Source organism: Silurus aristotelis (genome assembly GCF_946808225.1).
Source record: "Silurus aristotelis genome assembly, chromosome: 7".
In the NCBI taxonomy this organism is placed as follows: domain Eukaryota; kingdom Metazoa; phylum Chordata; class Actinopteri; order Siluriformes; family Siluridae; genus Silurus; species Silurus aristotelis.
The window spans coordinates 9,902,172-9,923,421 of record NC_139580.1 but is presented as its reverse complement, the minus strand read 5'-3'; the positions used below and the strand labels follow the sequence as shown (position 1 = coordinate 9,923,421).

Genomic DNA, 21,250 nt, shown 5'->3' with positions numbered 1-21,250 from the left:
GATGGAGGAAAAGAGGAAGGCCGAAGAGGAGGTTTATGGATGTGGTGAGAGAAGACATGCAGATAGCGGTGGTGAACAAGGCAGATGTACAGGACAGAGGGGTATAGAAACGGGTGATCCGCTGTGGTGACCCCTAATGGGAGCAGCCGAAGAAAGAAAAAGAAGTTCAGCCAGCGGAAGTATCCATCGTTCTGGTTACATCCACCTATATTTCCACACAGGTCGCTGCATCATATTTTCCAGCACCACCATATGCACACGCATAGACTTTTAACGTCCCTCAAAGTCTATCTAGTAAATCGACAGCCATCTTGGCAACTTCCCCAGGCAGTTATTTTCAGTCACACAACACCAGCCTCCTATCTCCCCTTGAATGCAGAGAGACCCAGAAGCCAAAAATGGATTGACTAGATGACATTTGGAACATAGAATTGAAATGACACACATAGTGTAAAGAATGTTTTGGGTCCAATAATACAGATAAACATCCCTGCGTACTTTAGCTAGCAAGCGGGTTGTATCTAACAATCTGATAAGTTTTTTTTTTTTTTTTTGAGGGTTACATTTTTCTTATTTTCTTTTGCAGGATTAGCATTTATTGCTAGCTGCAGTGATTTTCTTGTTAAAGCTTGATTAATTACCTAAGCAGCTTTGTTTTGCACAAAATAATCATTTTTGCTTGCATGGGCACATAAAAAAAAAAAGGCTAATTAATCATAATAAACAAATATGGCACTTAGCTTATAGTTTCAGTCAGAATTTTCTGATGGTTTCATTTAATTTTTCACTTTCTTAAGTATAAGAGGAACAGATTTGTTTTGGAGAACCTTGTTTCTTCAGTGATTGGTGGATTTAGTGAGGGATGTTGTAAGCGTCTCATAATGCTGAGTGGATTTTGGGAGGATTGCATTGACGGCAAAGTCCTCTTGATCTGTGAAAGAGTTGCTACCAGGTCCAAGATATTTTAGGGCAAGATACTTATAGATACAACACAAATATGTATTGTGTATTTTGCCCTTTATTCGAAACGCAATTTCAGAATCTCATTTCCACGCTTGCAACAGGTTTATCTAATCGTTAACCAAGTGTTTAACATCCCTCAAAAGTTTTTTTTAGTGAAGAAGGTGAGAAAAGACCAAATGAGAGGGAAAAAGATAGCAGAATTAACACCCCTCGCACCCCTTTACAGACACCCCACCAGCCAAACGGTGAGAATATTGTAAACAAAATTTACAATATTCGATATCTAATACAAAACTGGGTCATAATGTACAAAAGATTGGGGACCCCTGGTATATCAGACCAGGCAAGGTTTGTTTTTATGGTTTAATCCGTTTTTACTGTAATCTCAGTGTCCTGTTCTTGGCAGACAGAAGAAAAATCCAAATACGCTGTTGTAGTTCATCCCCTCATATGTTTTGTGCATTCTGGGATGCTTTTCTGCTCATCACAGATGCAGTGCTTGCTTAGCCTCCTTGTCAGCTTGAGTCAGTCTACTTTGACCTCTTGCATCAAAAAAGGTGTTTCAACCAGAAAAGCTGCATTGGAATTCTTTTGTTTGTGTTTTGTTTTTCACACCATATCGTGCAAACTCGAGACACTGGTGTGCGTAGGGGGAAACCCCTGGGAGATCTGATATTTCTGAAATACACAATCCTACATGGTCTGGCCATAGTCGCAACTATTTCCCTCTTTCCTGCCTCCAAGTGTGTGTAGCTGATTTTGAAACAGTGGCTCCACATTCACACGTTTTTTACAGGTTAATAAATTAACTCAGTGTGTCTGGGTGTTTATTTCTGTGTTGAAAATCTGTCTTTTGCTTCTTTTTTTCTAATGTCCAATCTAAAAACATTTGGAAAAAAGAGAGAAATATTTGTTATTGATGTACAAAGCAGGACTGGGAGAGGGTTTGGGAAATGAATCAATTAGAAGCTGCAATTCTTTTTTTTGTTGTTGCAGTTTGATGCAGGAATTGTAGCATGAAGGAACATCTTTTCTTTTTTGGCTTTGACATCCATGTCTAAGCCATGGCTGTTGGTTTTTTCTGATATGTTTTCTCAGTGTTACGGAGAAACGTGTCAGTTCCTCTGTTGGAATTGCTGTAAAGTTCACAGATGCCACGCTGAGTGTTCAATGTTCCTGGAAAGATCTGGAGCTCGTGACTGCATGAAGCTGATTAGACACTAACCAAAGATTCATTAGCTTTATTTAATGGAATAGAGATGAGTGGTTGGGAGATTTGAATAAATTAACCTTCACTGGCTCCCTAGACGTGTGGAAGAATAGCAGGGGGGGGTGAGGATGAATTTATCCCTCATCACCACAACGACTCGGGATTATATAATGGATTGATATAATGGATTGTGTGCGTTATAGTTGCCTGTGATGTGTTGTCACGAGGCACAGCTGCTGTTGCAGAGGAAATGATTATTATGATTTTTTTTTTTTACTTTAAAAGAAAGTTTATGTTTTCCTGCTTTACTTCTAGCGTGTCCCATTTTTCCAGCTCACACAAATCTGTAGACGTCTGACTATATTTGTATGTGATTTTGGAACATCACATTCCACAAGTGTGCTTGTGGAGATTTGTGCTCAATCAACCACAATGGTTTTAGTACTGGTGTAGGCTGAGGAGGTGCAGGTCAGAGGACTATAGCAGGCCAATCAAGATCTTCTAGTCCAACCCATGCACACTATATCTTCATGGAGCTGGCTTTGTGTACAAGCATTGTATTGCTGGTTTAAATTTTTTTTAAAGGTTTAATTTTTGTATCCAAAAACCAAAAAATGTAGACAATTAGGAAATTTGTTCTCAATTTTGTATTTTTTCTTAATTATTATTATTATTATTATTATTATTATTATTTTTGGCTCATTCTCTATTGCTTGTCATGAAGTTAAATGAAATGATGTTTCCAATAAAAAGAAGAAAAGGCTGATCCCCCCCGCTCCCTCTTTTCACCTGGGATTTGTATTGACTCGCGTTTCAGCGTTAAACACCTAATAAACGTCACTGTGTTTAGACTTGGTTCAGTTGAAAAATGAATACGTGCAGAGTCTTTTGTTTGCCAGGCTGTTAGGAAAAATGAGATAATTACAGGATATTAGGGATCGACGCAGCAAATTGCTCTCATTTTGGCAATTATTGAAAGCAGAAGCCATGACACGACGACCAAACAGCTCGGCAAGTGCTCTTAGTGTATATTTGACGTCTATTGAACCCGAGTAATCGTAATGAGGCGCTCTCTTTAATTTCCTCCGGAGAAAAATTAATGAGGGTTAGGAGGATAGACCGGGGTGGCTTCCGGAAAAGACGTCCGGCTTAATACGGTTCCCAAGAAAGAACCCTGAAATGTGTTTTCCTACATATTTGAGTGTGTGATTAGTAGTTTATCCATGACACCACCTCAGTCATACAGCTGCAGCACACGACTCAGAAAAGTGCTGAGCACAGCAGGCTACAACCATGTCTGCTGCATAATCTTTTTTTTTTCTTCAAACTTCTGAAAATGTCACCCCACTCTAATGGGAATATATTAACTTTTACTTCAGCCTCAGCGTCACGGTCATTGTTTTCCTGTAATTTCCATCCTGTTGACCTTCATTAGTGACGTCTTTAGGAAACTGTTGGTTTTGTTGAAGTTAGTGATGAGGTCTAATGACTTTCCATCATTTCCACACAGCTGACGTGGAGTTGAGGTAAGACAAAAGTGGGCGTATCACGAGTTTTCCCCTGGGGAACTTTCAAACCAGCCGGATGTATAAGCCGAAGGTGTCGCCTCAGGGGTTAGTCGATCCAATCAGTGCCTCTCTCCCTCAGAGAAACCTTCAACAAAGCATCTATCATGTCCAGCAGTGACTCAGCGCAGGCTCCAGGAGCTGCTGTCTGTCTCGAATAAAACCTTTTCTTTTCTATGTTCCCCAAGAGGTTCATTTTCCTGAAATGGAATTTGAAACCAATCGTTGTGCTTATAGGCCTTTAGTTAATGTGCTGGTTTACTGGTTCAGCTATAAATACTTAAAGAAACAGCTTTAAATCTAAATGGGAGTCTTTCAATTTTGTTTGATGGAAGAGTCAAAAATAAGTATTTCACACTTATAACATATAACATACAACATGTAACATATACGCCTTCCCGTGGGCTCACCACATGCAGGAGGGACCATAAGGGGCCGGTGCTGAGAGGATTGGGCAGCAGTCGAAGGCGGGGGCCTTGACAGCCTGATCCCTGGACACGGAGAAGTGTCTGGGGAATCTGCTTAAACTGCTGCCCCCGCGACCCGAATTACGGATAAGCGGGAGATGATGATGATGATGATGATGATGATGATGTAACATATAGTCTTCAAATCTGTGTGGCATTTTTTATTTTTCTCTTGATAAACTACAAAGAACAAAAAGTATTGAGAAACCTAAATTGCCCAGCCGTGCGCGGTTTTTCCTCAAAAATGTTACCGCTAAGTTCGAGGCACACAATATTATAGGGTTTCTTTTGGATGCGCCATCATTAGATTTTCTCTTTACTTTAGTCAGGGGTTGTTTCAGCTACGACTTGCCCTCTAGTGGATATAGGCTTCAATCCTCAACATGAAGCTACGCAGACGAGATGATGAAAATCACTACTCGTGTAGCCACTCCACACACATTTACACGTAGTCATGCATCAAGTGCAACACCGACCTTGGAGGATCTTTGTCAGCGGCTCATTATTCTAGACTTTTTCTAGATCGATTACATTTTCTCTGCCTCCAAGGATAAGTGGCGTGCGAGTCACTTTCAGCCGCCGAGAGCCGAACTCAAGGTCCGCGTGGAATATCGGAACAGGAAGCTATAAGATATATAAGAGAATTGTCTATGCAGCGCAGATGAGTTCATTCGAACAGTAAAAACAGAAAACAAGCTGTGAGCAGAAATCTCTTCCAACCTGCAATTAATTTGATGAAGTTTTGTATAGGTTTGAGGAGATAACAGTAGGTTCATCTATAAAGCTGTATACATGATAAACGAGGCGTATTTGCGATGTGAAGTGCTGTCTAAATGCGTGTATGTAACAAGGACGATGGTTTGCAGCTTCACCGATCTAGAGACGGAGAGCTCAGCCGTTCTGTTTTGATCTAGATGAAATGATGAAAGAAATAATATTAATAAAACAGAACCACGTGGCTGCGCACATGCCGCGGCAATAACTTGTGCACAAGAAAAGCAAAAAAAGAAGAGAAAACCGAATAATAAAACGTAGCGTATTTTTTATAGCGCTGTCTCTAAACGCGACGGCGCTATGATGTATGGCGATGAAATATGATTAATGGAGACACGAGCATTATTCACGCATCCGCGATACCGAAGAGACACGACGCCGCTGTGTTGCTACGTCCGTTGCCTTTGGCTTTCGCTAATGAGCCGAAGGAGTACACGTTAAAAGAATCCATAGACAAATAACGTGAAAAACAGCGACGTGCGCGATTAGAAGCTCGAGAGGAAAAAGTTTGACACGAGCGATAAGGCTGGTCCAGATGCATTTTTACTCTTTTGCTGAGTTTGAGATTATTATTGCGATTGCAGACAGCAACGAGACGGCGTTCAAACTAGCTCTCGCGAAGACAGAGAGGAGCTGTGCATGTCGGGCTGGCGGATTCGGGAGAGCGTAATTAAGTGGGGTAAATGAGCAGCCAGACGTCACTCCGGAGTCGGTCTCTATGGGTCTCTCTGTGCTCGTATTCATAGAGACGCCTCTATGCTGCTTGTTTTCCTTGCGCATGTTTGTCTTTGCGCGAGTTTAACGAAGCATGCTCACTCTTTCATGTGTGCACTGGAGGCAGGTGGAGCGAAACGACACTGCTTGCCATTCACGAAAGCCACCTTTGAGGCCGGGCGTCTCGCCTAGCGCACTATAAAGAGCCTGCTGTGCCAGACATGGCCCTGTAAAGCCCAATCAGCAGTCCTGTTTACACTCGCGGAGCCAACTTCACAACTCATAATTGATCCATTCAAATCCTTGTGTTACTTCCAGTTCGTTCACGCCTCAAGCTCATTTTTTTTAGCCTCGAGTGGTTCGTCTAAAAACGTCTTCTCTGGAAATGTATACTCCCTCTGCTATTTATTTGTTAGGTCTGTTATAAAAGATAATTAAGCACATAGACTATTGGGACAAATGTTTTGGGAAACGTGACTTTTCCAGCCATATGATACGATGTGAAAAAATCTGGTGGTACATCTTTTCAGAAGAGTGGAGGTTGTTATAACAACAAATTGGGGAAAGTGGTAGGTCACTGGTTAAAGCTTTGGGTTACTGTTTGGAAAATCGGGGGTTTAAACCCTGGTATCACCAAGCTGCCCCTCTTGGGGCCTTTAACAAGGCCCTTAACCCTCACTGCTCCAGAAGTGCTGTATCATGGCAGACACTCTGACAATTTCCCTGTTGGATCAATAAAGTATTCTAAAATAAAAAAATCAATTGATAGGGACTAAATGTGCAATGTTAAAAAAAAAAAACATACATGTTTTAAGGTGTCTCTAAACGTTTAGCCCTAATGGGATCTGGACCTACTCAGGCACCAAAGTTAATAGAGCAGTAAGAATTCCGTACACAGCTCGGATTTTCCCTGCGAGCAAAAACATTAAGGCATCTCTTTCATTTATCTGTCCGGCGCTCCCGCTATTCCGCTCAGGTCGCCTGAGCGCGCGGTTTGGAAATGTGCTTGCTAATGTGCTAGACGAGCGCGACTAAGAATAGAGATGCTCAATTCATTTGTGTCTCTTATCCCGAATCAGCATCCAATCCTCTCTTGCTGAGTGCCTGCCTTGTACACCTCATGACTGTTGTTTCATCACCAAGCTGACAAGAATTAGTGCACCAGAGTTCGTCCGCTGGCTAATTTCGGCTCTCGACAAACTCGCGATCAGGCTCAGCGGAGTGGCAGTGCCAGGTTGTCATCTGACCTTGAAGTGCAACAGCAGCTTCCACACACTGTGATTATTTATTCCCCAGCACCTGGTAGCTGGCGCAGTGCAGCACAGGGGTACGAGTGCTTCCAGAATGGGACCTGTTACTTTATTGCATTCTTCGCTGGACTGAACACTGTGACCCCTTTTTCTACACAATGTCACCTCATGCATGTCCTCTGGCTCTGTGCCACCTTTCAGATTCACGCTTTAAATAAAGCACCAGTCACATTAGCAGTAGTCACATATTTGAAACACACCAACGGTTTGCTGGCTATAAAAAAAGATTCATCTCTGAATTATGTTCATATTGATTCTTATATTAAATGTAATCTGCAGAGGCATGCAAGGTTTCATTTGTGGGGGGGGGGGGGGGGGTTGTAAGTGACATGTTGGTTTATTTTCTATTTGGATAATAAAGCCACAATGCCTGCTGAAAGTTCACTTGAAAATTAAAGAGAGTGATGCAGCAGGGCTTTAGTGGTAAGGTGCTAACTCATTGGTTAAGACAGTTTAGCTCCTAAACTTTGGAGTAGTCTTACTGACAGTGTTCGGGGTCAGACACACTCTTCCAGTTTAAGTGCAGATTAAAGACGTATCTTTTTAGCGAGTTCTACACATAACACACATCGCATCATAATCTTGTGTTTCAGAACATCTGATCACATGCACATTATCAACTTGTGCTGTTAATATCATTAACAGCAGCAACGCTAATTCCTCTCCACTGCTTCTCTCTACCCATCCTGAGGTTACAGCAGCCCCAGTCACGTCCCATCTCATGAAGATTGTGGACTTTTAAAGAAGTAGATGCCGACCCCGCAAACATCCCGAACCATCTAGAGACGAACCAGCGCTATTTGGATCCCACTTCATGTAGAGTCTGGACATTGGACCTCTTTGAGTGTTTAAAGGCATGGTGAAGCTGGTGTTGGATCTGAAGCTATTTTATGAGTTGCTCAGTAGCTCCTGGTTCCACAATGTCAAGTGACTGTAGAAAGGACATTACTCACAATCTTACACTCATGTTGGTAATTACTCTCTGGTGTTTTGAATTGTTTTAAAGACTATAATCACACTGTTGATGAAATAAAAATGGGTTCCTTTTTTGAGTCTGGTTCCTCTCAACGTTTCTTCCTCATAACATCTAAGGGAGTTTTTCCTTGTCACAATCTCCCAGGCTGCTCATCAGGGATAAACACACTTCATTCCCTTTAATTCTTAAATTTTTTTAAGCTGCTTTAAGACAATGTTCATTGTGAAATGCACTATTGAAATAAACTTGAACTTGAACAGTATATGCTGGACTTATTATTAGAAGGTCACGGGTTCAAATCCTAGCAACACTAAGCTGATAGTGCTTTGCCCCTGAGCTCTTTACTGCTCAATAATTATTTATTATTTTTGTACAATTTAGATTACTTTATTGATCCCACAAGGAAATAGTTATTTCTTCACATATCCCAGGGTCAGCCATTAAACAGCGTGCCTGGAGCACAGAAGGTTAATGTCATTGCTCAAGAGCCCCAAGAGTGGCAGCTTGGCGATGCGAGGCTTAAAGCCCCGATCTTCTGATTAGTAACCCAAAGCATAAACCACTTAGCTACCAAATATAAGATACCACTTGTATAAGTCTCTCTGGATAAGGGCATCTGCCAAATGCCATAAATCTAAATGTAGTCCCATCACTTCATCTGTACACTCTGATCAAACAGATCAGCTTCTGGAAACCTTCGTTTTAATGTGAATGTCATTCACCATCTTATAGATTCAAATTCATTCATTACAATGTTATCATATATAAGCATACAAGATGTGCAATTATCCACTGACTAGATCTAGATATGAGTGACAAACTACAGTAAAACCTCGGCACTCATCGGCTTTATGACGACTGAAAAATGCTTGTCGCATGCTCTGAACTCGACACCGACTCTCGTAATGAAACTGGTCAATGCTTCGGTCTCGCGGTAAAACAGATTCACGAAGAGCCCCATGTTCTTCCACCTATTAGTTTGGTATTCGTCAGCAGTTTCAGAACGGATTACTGACGAGTACCGAGGCGTTACTGTATGTAGTTGAGATGCACTATGTGAACAAAAGCTGAAAAAAAAGTCTGATTAGTATTTTTTTGATCAACCCATTCCACAGCATTCCCATATGCTTTTATAATAACCTCCATTCTTCTGGGAAGATGTTTCACCAGATTTTGGAATGTGCTTGTGGAGATTTGTAGTCATTCAATTCTGCAAGAGTGTTAGTACTGATGTCATGTACTGATGTAGGTGTGGAGGCCTGGGGTGCAGTCAGCATTTTAATTCATCCCAAAGGTGTTCAGCAGGGTTGAGGTCAGAGCTCTATAGCAGGCCACTCAAGATCTTCCACTCCAAACCATGCAAACCATATCTTCATGGAATTTACTTTGTGCACAGGCTGGGATCTGTGCACATCCATAGACTCTTGGAATTGTTCTTCTTCGAATAATGACTCCTGTAAACGCTTTAGCGACGTCCTCTTGTGACATCCGAGCAGTATGAACTTGAAAAAACAGCATTGACCAATAAATTAGGAGCATCACAAACACAGTGTCCTCAAAGCCAAATCTGATGCCTTTTGTGAAAAAGGCTTTCGGCATCGCTGGTAATAATATTAATCGAGTTTTACCCTGAAATGAAAATACAGCAGCATGAGTGTATCTACTGTACTTTCTTCTGTCTGTCTTTAAGAGCCCAGGTGAGAATGTGCAGAAAGGAAGATCAATGCATTAGGTCAGTGATGTGTTAATGCTCGGTGACACACACACACACATGCACAGGTGCATAAAATTGGGCCTAATCTTTGTACTAAATTGTTGTTCAGGCTCAGCAAAGATGAACGTCTCACCCCTGAACCACCTCCACCGTGAACCTACCGATACTTTTAAGGTCCTGCTGAATGCAAGGCTCTGGATTGAAACATTGTCCGTGTTAAATCAATCACAGCGGCGCTGCCGTCACCGGGCCCAGCTGGCATTAATACAGCCTGTGGCGTTAAAGGGGAAAGGGGCCTGCACTGGAATATTCCGCTACATTAAAAACAGTGCACTGGAGCACAGCCAAAATATATCCTGGCTACGAGGGAGTGTGTTTGACAGCTCTCAATCTTTCGTCTTCGCCGAGGAGCCGCATGTGTTGTACTGCCACTGTAATGCATCTGGAAGAAAAAAACGACATGTCGAACAGATTTCGGCTTTTGTAGTGTCAATGTCAAAGCCGGATTTCATTTCCGAACAGCAGGCATGCAGGGCGTGTGTGTGTGTTTGTGTGTGTGTGCCTTTGAGGATTAGGATTCGTCCGGTTCAGATCTATACATCAGTGTGGAAGATATAGTGGATTATTTCATAGCGATAGTGTAGAGGAGAGGATTGGACTTTCACTGTGTTAATCGATGGCGTTGTTAAACAGAAGACATCCGATTTAACAAAAGGAAATAAAGTTTTGTTTTTTGTATGGAAATTTAAGTGCCGAACATGAGGATGTGAGCTAAAGTTCCTTATGCTGCAATTATAAGATGAAAGTGCCTGAGAGAAGCTGTGAGGTAAAGTGGTTTGCTGAGGGAAAGCATTTTCTGAAGAAAATTGTAACTAGCATGCTAGTGTGCAGCATTACTTAGCTAAAAATGACATAGTTTCCATTATTTATGATAAGAAACGCCGTGTTCTGTGTATTTGTTTGATAAAGACGTAACGAACGATTCGTCCATTTTGAACGAGTCTTTGATGTGACTCAGAAGAGTCTCAGAGTGATCCGTTAATTTTCTACTGGACACGCACGAGCAAAGCGTCGCAAAGTCACCGTAGGTTATGTAGCGGAAACGGAATTTAGTAGTTTAGCAGAATTAAGAACAGAATTGAGTCGTTTGTTTTTTTATCACTTGACTCCCATATACGCTCTGAAGGCCGATTCATGGATCAAAAGCTCAGAAAAAAACTAAATGACTCAAAAAAAGATTTGTTCATTCCGATAACCGAGATTCAAAGAACCAAGTCACTAAAATGATCAGATCTTCCCAGTACTGGTCATAAACATGTTAGAAAGTGGAGGCAGAGATCAGAGGGAGGGCTTTACGCAATAAAAAAAAAAAACAGGTCGACATCGACTGGACAAAAAAAAAAAAATTCTCCGTGTGAATGTGTTCGATCATACACTATAATAACCCAAGCATGAATCTCCCCAGGGTTTGAGCCAGCATAACCTGACATGCGTGATCTCCTCTGTACCGATCTCAGCACCCCCAGGCCTTCCCCGAGGCTCCCTCTATCCTTTCAGAGCAGCTCTCGTCTTTAATAAACTCCCTCCATTCCCCAGCACTGCTCTGTAAACAATGCCCAATAGCGTTGTTATGTAATCGGATCATCTGTGTTTTTATTATCTGTTTCTGCATTGATCTGCATCGATCTGGCCCGGGCAGTAGTGTGTTACACTTTTTTTTTTTTATGCATAATGCAACGCAGCACAATGGGGAAATGAAAAAGCCGTGATGAGTACGTTTGCCGATAGCACAGCAGAAGGTCTAGCGACGGTTCCCTGTAATAAAGCCCTCATGCTTCATGCGTGCTGCCGCTTTGCTAAATCAGTGCGGAGCAGGTGGCCGAGAGCCTTGCCGGCACAACAGCCAGGTGTTCTCGCTGCAACTATCAATCTTCCGTTACTGTAAATATTGCACGGCTGTCTGTGAGTCACCGGGAAGCTACAGGGCTGTCGTCGGAAGGTCAAAGATCCCTTGATTGAGAGGAGCGGCCGAGACGTATGGAGAAAGGAAAAAAGTGACAGCAGTGAATCTAGTGGCAATTGGGCTTCAGCTAAGGCGGGGGGGTGGTGGTCACGACCGGATTAGATTTTATCACCTGGACCGGACCACCATATTAAATAAAGTATTGGGACGCCTGATTTTTTTTAGCCGTTGGATGACGTAGATTTCGATTATTTCCTCGTACTGGGACATGAAAATGCCCCTGTGAACAACATGAGCTCCATTAAGATATGGATTGCATGGGTTGGAGTCGAAGATCTTGAGTGGGATGAATGTAAACACTGACTGCACTTCAGGCCTCCTGGTTTTTGTGGGTGAGCGAGCAGAAATCTACTCAAACACACTCCAACATTTAGAACATCTTCCCAGAAGTGTGGAGGTTATTATAAAAGCAAATGGGAACTGACTGTGGAGTTCAAAAATCACATACAAATCTCAAATGTCTCAAACTTTTGTGCATGTCGTGTAGCAGCAACGTCTTTCTTCACTCGAGCAGGTGGTTAGTTATAGTCAGTACAGGATCAAATGGTAGAGTTTAAAAAGACAACAAAAGTAACTAGTCCATGCCTGTTTTGGGTTTAAATCCAAATTTGGAATACCAAACAGATCCAGGGACGGACAGCAGCACTGCGCTACACCCATAATATAAAGAGCTTTCATGGGCGATAAAGCTCCTGCTCTGTGTCATTACCCAGACCACACTACATTTTATTTCCCATTTCCTCTATTCTCGCTGCATATCCTTTGCTTTCAGTCATTGTCATTCACTCACATCTCCTGCACCTCCCATTCCCTTTGCTTTAAATCCACTCTCCTGTAGCCATAGTGATGTTATCTTTTCTCCCCCTGCTGCCTCTCTCTCTCTCTCTCTCTCTCTCTCTCTCTCTCTCTCTCTCTCTCTCTTTCTCTCTCTCTCTCTCTCTCTCTCTCTCTGATTCATGAGTGGTATTTTCCCTTCATCTTTTTCTCATAAGGGGAGAAGTGGTTTTGACCAGCCGCTGAGTGCTGCCTAAATAACTCGGCCTGTGCACGCTCTAATGGAGGAGACGGACCGTGTTAGTAGGAGTACGAAAAGCCTGGATGATCAAGCGCACAGACCTCAGCCTCGGGCGAACATGAGATGGGCATAGTATCTGTGCAAATAAGTAAATGAATGAATGAATAAATATAGAATATAGAAAGCCATAGAAATGAGTATTCATGCAAGCATGCTCAGCACCACAGAGGGGGGGAAACAAGACACTTTGAGATTTAGAGTTTCTCATTCACCATAAGCAAAGAAAAGGAAGGCATTCATGTATATTTAACCTAAAGGCACGCAGCGGGTTTGTGGAATCCGGCAACCAGGGAGATGGAAAAAAGAATTAAACCGCTCAGGATTCACGGACAGCGTGACAGCCCGAAAGACAAATCGTCACAAGGAGAAGAAGAAGATGAGCAGGAAAGAAAAATAGGAAAAGGAAGAGTAAGAATAATTTGAATTTCGGGTGCTGGTTATATTTCTGCTATCTTGATAAACAATTGGAATGGTCATAATGACAATACTGAGAAAAACTATTAAAAAATAGGATTATGTCAAAATAGAATGGTTATGAACTCAGTGACTTCTAGTGACACACTGCAGGCTTCATTAAAGAACTGAAACACAATGCGATCCGGTGCAATCCGATGCAATGAAACGATATGGATAGTTCGCTTTTATTTCCTCGGTTCAGACAGACAGCAAAATGCCTTTGTAGTGCAGAAGAAAGGAATAAAATCCAGACTTTCTTTTCCTGTTCTGTCTCTAGGAAGATGCAGCTCTACCTCTGCCATGTTAATCTATATTCTTTGTGACTTCAAGGACATATTCACGTAGCAGCAGTGGTGCTGAGAGAACGCTCTTGAGAAACAGTTTAACGAGAAGAAATCGATCTACATAGAAAATGTTCAAAATTATTGGTCACTTTCGAAATTTCTTTCTTTCTTTCGGCTTCTCCCGTTAGGGGTCGCCACAGCGGATCCTCCGCACGTTTGATTTGGCACGTTTTACGCTGGATGCCCTTCCTAACGCAACCCTCCCCATTTATCCGGGCTTGGGACCGGCACTAAGAGTGGCTGGGGTTGGTTCCCTGACCGGGGATCGAACCCGGGTCGCAGCGGTGAGAGCGCTGCATCTTAACCACTAGACCACCAGGGGACCTATTGGTCACTTTCGAAATAATAATAAAAAAAGCGCATCTACTGATAATTATATATAAATAAATATTTGTATTCCAGTGGTTATATGGTTAAAAGCGACACATGCATCACATGAACCCTTTTACCCTCCGTAATATCCATACAATGAATAACATTTCGTGCAATTTGCAAAATCAAAAGAATATGGTGCATATAATGGCGAATATAAACCCAACATGTGTCTTTTTCCTGTATAAGTGGCATTGCATTTTCTATGTACAAGTAATTAGCAATGGCCCGTGTGTCTAGCATTTGGTTTCTGTTGGTTCCTGGTTTAAATAGAAACCCCAGTGATTTCCACCGAGGAAAACAAATATTCAGTTTCTACATTTCGATCTTTATTTTTTTCTCTATATATACTTTCAGTAGACAAAACCTGCGTTGATAGACACGGATTTCAAAAGCTGCTTTCAGAAACCCTCTGGAGTTGAAATAGAAGACTGTGAGCTTATTCAGTCGCAAAATAAAAGCGGCATCTCAAGATGACTGCCTTGAGTATTTCTGTGCTGAGAGAATGCTGACCTCATTTCTGTATTATCACAGATAAGGTGGAAGAAGGATGGACTCTTTAGACATGGGAGTCCAGGGAGAGAAGCTGGAGTCCAAGGTGACCCTGGATTATACTCAGTGGGAGATAGAGTTTCAGTGTAGCGCAGAGCTTGAAGTGTAAAATCTACTTACATCTATTGTGAACAAGTTCTGTTCTGTTTGGGTTTGAATCAGGATTCAGCAAGGCCATGCTAATATTAGCGATTGGTCAGACACGTCTAATACACTTGTGTGTTATAAAAAAAAACAACAATAACAAAATACTTTTTCAGTTAATGTTACCTTTGTATCAAATAAGAGCTGTTATTTCCCCTTATTAATTATATAAACTGTCCTCTGCTATGGTATGTAATTTTCTTGATTTTTAATATATTGCTGTTTTAATGATTTACATTCAACAATACATTAAGACTTATTTTTATTTTTTATTTAAATTGTTTTTTGTTTTTTTTTAAACAATGACAGCATAAAATGGAATAAGTCATGTGAAGGGATTTAATACGTGCAAGCTTTTGGAAAAGGGTGTAACAAAAAGAACACGTCATGACCTGCAACTCCAAGCTTTTCCTTCGCAATTCTTCATTTGCCAGACATGCAACTTAGTCTGGAGAAAACAAAGCAGATTAAAGGAGGGAGTTGAGTTGAGCATTAGTGCAGCATGCTGATCCACTAGAAATTTGACCTTGGGAGTGAACTTGGCTTTAAGCAAGGGGTTCATTACCGAAAATAAGACTTCAGCGCCTGCTCGGCATTGCTTTATGAATAACTGCGAAACAAAGGCAAATAAATACGGATAAAGCGGTCGCGCGAGCTGCGATTCGTGTTTGACTGTATAAAAGGCATCGTTTTACTCCGTATGGGAGCACGGAACTGATTTTGACCTGCGCTCGCTCGATGTTTCCACCACTTCCCCGTCTCCCCCGAGAAAATCGCAGAGTCAACTCGTCTCATAAGCCAGCTTAATTAAAAAGCCCGGTGTAAATTAGACACTTCTACGGCAGACCGGCCAACATGTTTACAAGATTAATTGAAGCATCGTTCATACCTGAGAGGTGATTTGGGAAGACCTGCAGAAGCTGCCAGATGGAGAGAAAGTGCCGGGCAGAAAGACACAGAGAGCAGAACTACAGTAAATCAAGGAGCGAAGATCTATCATGTTCACTAGACATAAACGGACTTGTTTTTCAATCATGTGACAAGCACTCGTGGGGAAAATAAATTGTATTAAACAAAGCACTACATGCACACAAGGCAATTCCCAAGTGTGCTTGCTAGGCTTTGGGACTAGCTAACAGGAAGAAAGACAAAAAAGGGGATGGTAGAAAAGTTTTCCCTTAGTTTCCTCTGTGCTGCATTAGATTTCCCTGTTGGGTTGAGGAAGAGCCATGGGTAGTAGCGGGTGTGTTTTCCTCTCAGGCGGTTTTGCCTTGTTTTCTTTCTAACCACACAGTAGTCATGGCCTGTCCTTTTAGATCACGCCCGGCAGCGCAGTGGAAAGAGAACACTGCGTTCCTTTAAAGCATGCTATTACACTGTGATAGAAACATTAGGAGGAAACGCTAACGGTGTACTGTAGCTGAAAAGACGAGCTGCTTTATGTATTCGTGATGAGAGATTCATCACGGGCATCGATAATGCTGAAGTGCGGCGTGCCACCGGCGATTGCTTTGAGACGGTTAAAACTCGCCTGTAAACATTTTATTGAATCGCTCGACTTAGATAACAAAAAAAAATAAGGGAGAAAGAGCAACTGAGAAACGTTTACCAAATCAGGGCTTTCAGACATGAATAAATGCATGAGTCTCATCTGGTGTCAGAGACAGCCGGCAGCCTGCAGTTCCCTTGAAAGAATAGTAAAAGCTTTCACTCACAGGAACTGCCCTTTATCAACTGTCGTTCCCACCCACTCTCCTATACTCTCTCTCTCTCTCTCTCTCTCTCTCTCTCTCTCTCTCTCACTCTCTGTCTTTGCATATTCGTTGTTCCCTGCTCTTTCTCTTATCTCTCTGCTTATTCCCTCACCCTCTTTTGTGCATTCCCCCCAATGCTCTCTCTGTCTAATGATAAGACTGGTGTATGTGTTCTGTGTGCGTGATCTCACACGCTTCCGTATCAGTCCTCAGCTCCTAACAGCAGTTCAAGGAGTAATAGTCATTTAAATCTCATAAGTAGCTCTATTGAAGCATCTCAATCTGAGGGAAAAGTGTAGCATCTCAGCCAAAAAAAATGTAATTGTTTGGAAATATACTGTTTGGAATTCTCCATATATTTGGATTAAAATTTTTATAGATATACCGTAATTTCCGGACTATAAAGCGCACCCAAATATAAGCCGCACCCACTGAATTTTACAAACATTTTTATTTTGAACATAAATAAGCCGCACCTGTCTACACTGAAAAAAATGAACTTTACACAGGCTTTAACGAAAGACAGTGTCTGTAACACGGTGTAACGGGTGAAATATGGTGTGGCTCCTTTAAGAGCAGAGCGGTATTCTGGGAATAGCCTGCCGCCGCATTTTCTGGTATTACTGCGTGTGTGCAAGACCGAGGAATATGTCCTTATTAATTTTTTTTTCTTATTTCTAAGTTTCTTTGACTAACCCATAACGCTGTTGCCAAGAAAAATAAAAAAGCACGAGTTTTGGAAACCTGTCTGTGCTTGTATGATTTCTGTTGCAACTGGAGTCTCCCTTGACCCAGACTCAACGCGTTACAACGGCTTGTATCTAATCAGTAGCCTACTAAGAAAGTAATTGTTCACTGTTCATCAGTAAAAGCTGATACTATAGGTATAGGTATTGTTTTGCCAGAATGGATTCTTCCACTTCCAAGCATTAATAAGTGGTGAAGGTAATTAAACAGCCTGGTTGGAACAATAGTCCATCATAGAGCCCCACACAGGATTTTAGAGAAAACAATCCACCTACTGGGGAAGTTTTGGGGAAGTGAGAGGAAACTGGACAATTCTGCATGGACAGTAACACGAATTCAGGATCCAAAGCTGTAAAGCAGTAGATCTACTGGTTGTGTCACTCTGTCCCTCATTCTCTAATATCTCTTAATATGGACAAGGTCTCATTCTGTCAATTGATGGAAGTGATCCACCATATCTGGTCATAGGTGGCAATCGATTTGTCCTTAAACAACGGAAATGAAGAACCAGATTTCTTAACTCCTGTTAATATTATGAACAGCAGCTACGCTAATTCCTTGCCACTGCTTCTCTTCCTCTACCCATCCCGAGGTTGCACCAGCTAATCATTAAGATTATAGACCTTCAAAGAGTAGATGCCGACCCCTCAAACATCCTGAACCATCTAGAGACGTACCAGCGCCATTTGCATCCCACTTGGTGTTGTGTGTGGACATTGTAATTCTTTGAACTTTTTCGAAGGCTCTGGCTTGGAGAAGCTCAGATGATGAGCTATTTTATGAGTTGCTCAGTTGCTCCTGGTTCCACAATGTCACCTGACTGTATAAGACTGTAAAAAGGACATTACTTACAATCTTACACTCCAGTACTCATGTTAGTTCTCACTCTCCAGTGTTTTGTATTGTTTTTAAGATTTATAATCACACTTTTGATATCACCCAAATGAGGTGATATCAGCCTTTGCTCCACACGTGCATCAATGAGCTTCGGACGCACAAGACCCTGTCGCCGGTTCACCACTGTTCCTTCCTTGGGCTACTGTTGCTAGATACTGAGCACTGCAGACCAGAAACACCACACAAGGGCTGCAGTTTTGAAGATGCTCTGACCCAGTCGTCTAGCCGTCACAATGTGATCCTCGTCAAACTCACTCAAATCCATACCCTTACCCATTTTTCCTGCTTCTAACACGTCAACTTTGAGGACAAACTATTCACTCGCTGCCTAATATATTCCACTCAGTAACAGGTGCTATGATAAAGAGATAATCAGTGTTCTTCCCTTCACCGCCCATAGTGTTATAATGTCATAATGTTATGCCTGATCAGCTGTGATCCTTAACAGGGCAGAGGTCCTGACAGATGAGCAACAGTCAGTAATTTTAGACTTACAAAGTGTCCCTGTATTAGAGTTCGGCATGGTAAACTAATATCTCAGGCTATATTCCTAATGTGCATTAAGGTCCAGAATCCTGACCATGAATCAAGCAGGTGTATCGAATCTCATTTTCCGTGCGAAGGCTTGGTTTAATGGACAAGAAAATGCGAGTGTCATGAGCGTGTGCTGAGATCTTAATCAGAGATTTTGCTTTCTGGCTCATCACAGAGCAGCAGCCTTCGTCTCTCATTAGCAGCCCATTACTTGCCAAGGACTTTTCACTACTTTACCAAGCTCTCTAGAGAACGATAGAGAGAAAGCGATAGCGATAGCACATAAAGCCCAGTTTAACTGGTCATCAGTGTCTGTTCTGTCATTCTACTGTTCCAAATTCTGTTTTTATTTTTTCCTTCCTGTAGCAGATTCATATTCACCATCACCTCAGTTCTTATCTGTTCTGACCCCAGTTCCATGGTGACTCCTTTGGTTTCTTTTTCTCTCTTTCTCTTTATGTACCACTGTATTGTCAGAACAGGTCTCGGAGGTCAGGTACAGGACAGTATGGCACACCTTTAAAGCTGCACTTTGTGAACTTTGTGTCAGCCTTCCTCTCTATTCGAGTCGAGAGGAAGCTACAGGACACAAGGTGACATTTCCGAACTCCACCCTTCCTGTTTTCTTAAGAAAAACAAAGGCAAAAGGGAAAAAAAACCACAAGGATTGGTGATGAATATTGCATGAGAACAGTGCTGGGTTTCCCATTTGCTTTCTGAATAGCACCTCACATTTACTGTAGGAGATAACGGAACACCTGTATGTTAAACAGAACAATCGCTTTAATTATCGGCTTATTGTGCCTCGGTTCTGAGGCAGCATCCTTGGTGTTATTGAATCTGTAATTCATCAGATCATTTGGCTTTTGTTGTCTTATCTCTGCATTTCTTTTTTTATTTCCACACGAGGAACAGGAGGGTAGTTTGTGGATATCGATTGCTCGTCTGTCGTGCGCAGGGGCCTGAAGTCAGTTTATATAATGGGATTGAATATCGAGTCAGAGGGGTTAATAACCAAGGGGAACCTTTGTGTGGATAATCCCAGCTTTTTTTTTTTTTTTTTTGCCTTTGAATGAGAACCAAAATGATTCAAAAGGGACTCATTCGGAGTTCCGGTAAAAACAGTGTCCTCTACTCTGGGTCATTCCTTGGCAAAAATATTTGCATATTGATTTCATTTGGATATGAATGCATCTTTGTTTTCGTGTCTCTTTTTGCAGGACTAAACCCGTTACCTTTTGACCCTGCAACCAACAACGAGCCGCTGCAATTTACTAACTCCAATGGGCCTCTGGTGTCCGAGTGTCCTCTTGAGACCAGTCCTGACAACGGCAGCAAGAAAAGGAAGAGACCAAATCTTCCTCCAGGTAGGCACTAATTAAACTAAATTGGACTTGGGCATTTTTATATATATTTATATTGGTTTTATGACATGAAAACTTGACACTCTTTAAAAAAAAGGTTGCTTGGATATTACCAGCGTTAACTTATGGGACAGTACCCTGCTATGTAACGTCTCAAGCTTTCTTTTTGTGAGCATTTTTTTTTAATACTGTGGAATTACTTTAAAATAGCTTTCAAATTAAAATGGCTGTTTTCCTGATGCTCGGCAGTAAATTTAACAGCAGGAGAATTTGATGCTTACGATCCAGGCTGGTCGGATTTGACCTCTCGGAGACTGCCGTGAATTTTGCTCAGAAAATAAATCAATCTATCAAATGACAAGCAGATCTCAGGCCGAGACTTGACTTTCCCCTGCCACCTTTCTATTACCCTGTGGATGAGCGACATTAAACCTACATTAGGATGCTGAGAATGAGGATGGAGAATAAGGGATGCTTGCGTTCAGACTCCCTGCTCTTCTTGTTGTTAATTACATGGAATGAATTGTCACAGTTAATGAGCCTCTTGTTTCGCAGGTCGTTATTGTGTTGTGAGATTTGTACCGTTCTCAGTCATGAGACGATGGCACCTCGTCAAGGACCGGCGTATACAGACGCCGCGATGTTCCTCTGCTGGAACTCGAGATTGCAGGCAAACACAGTCATCGCTCTTAAGTGCGGTGCGTTTTTTTTTTTTTTTTTTTTGACTCTTGGTGGTCCTGTTTGCCTCTGGAGCGTGGAAGCCACTCAGAGCTTGAAGTGACTGTGATTAGGGCCTAAATGAATGCAAACGACGTGCTTCTCATCCATGCTCTGTTCTTTCTACACCCTCGCAGCCGACACAAATGAAAGTGAAATGGGCCATTGTGCTGCGGTCGCAGTCAGGAGCCGGATGTGCAGATCAAAGGCAGGCAGCATGATCAAAGCCTCTCAGCGCTAATCTAATCTGCCCATTTCACACCACTCATTCTCTCATTTTCTTACTCCGTGGCCCACGTGTGCTAAGAGAAATGATCGTTGTGAATGTGCAAACCTGAGACCCGTCAGTCTCCGCCGCCCTTACCTGCACCACTGTGTTACGAAGCAAACAGTTTCATGCTTATTTTGAATATTCTCATGGCGCAGCGTTCTCACCCAGCGAAAAACAAAAGAAAAGTCTGCAAAATGTCTGCTCAAAGCAATTAGCATCTATCTAAAAATGATAAGACCCTGATTACATTCATTTGAATAATAAGAATTGTTTAGAGAATCTCGCAGCGCCCTGCTGTCTGCAAGTC

At 42.0% G+C, this 21,250-nt stretch overlaps 1 protein-coding gene across 16 annotated transcripts in view; it reads left to right on the top strand.

Moving 5' to 3' along the window:
• The window catches only part of enox2 (ecto-NOX disulfide-thiol exchanger 2), a 262,970-nt gene that overhangs the window by 112,057 nt on the left and 129,663 nt on the right, over positions 1 to 21,250 (top strand). For all 16 annotated transcript variants that reach the window (XM_083547028.1, XM_083547036.1, XM_083547031.1 and 13 more), the window contains one exon: positions 19,812 to 19,958. In XM_083547028.1, coding sequence (XP_083403154.1) covers positions 19,812 to 19,958 — 147 coding nt within the window. The remainder of the gene's footprint in view (positions 1 to 19,811; positions 19,959 to 21,250) is intronic.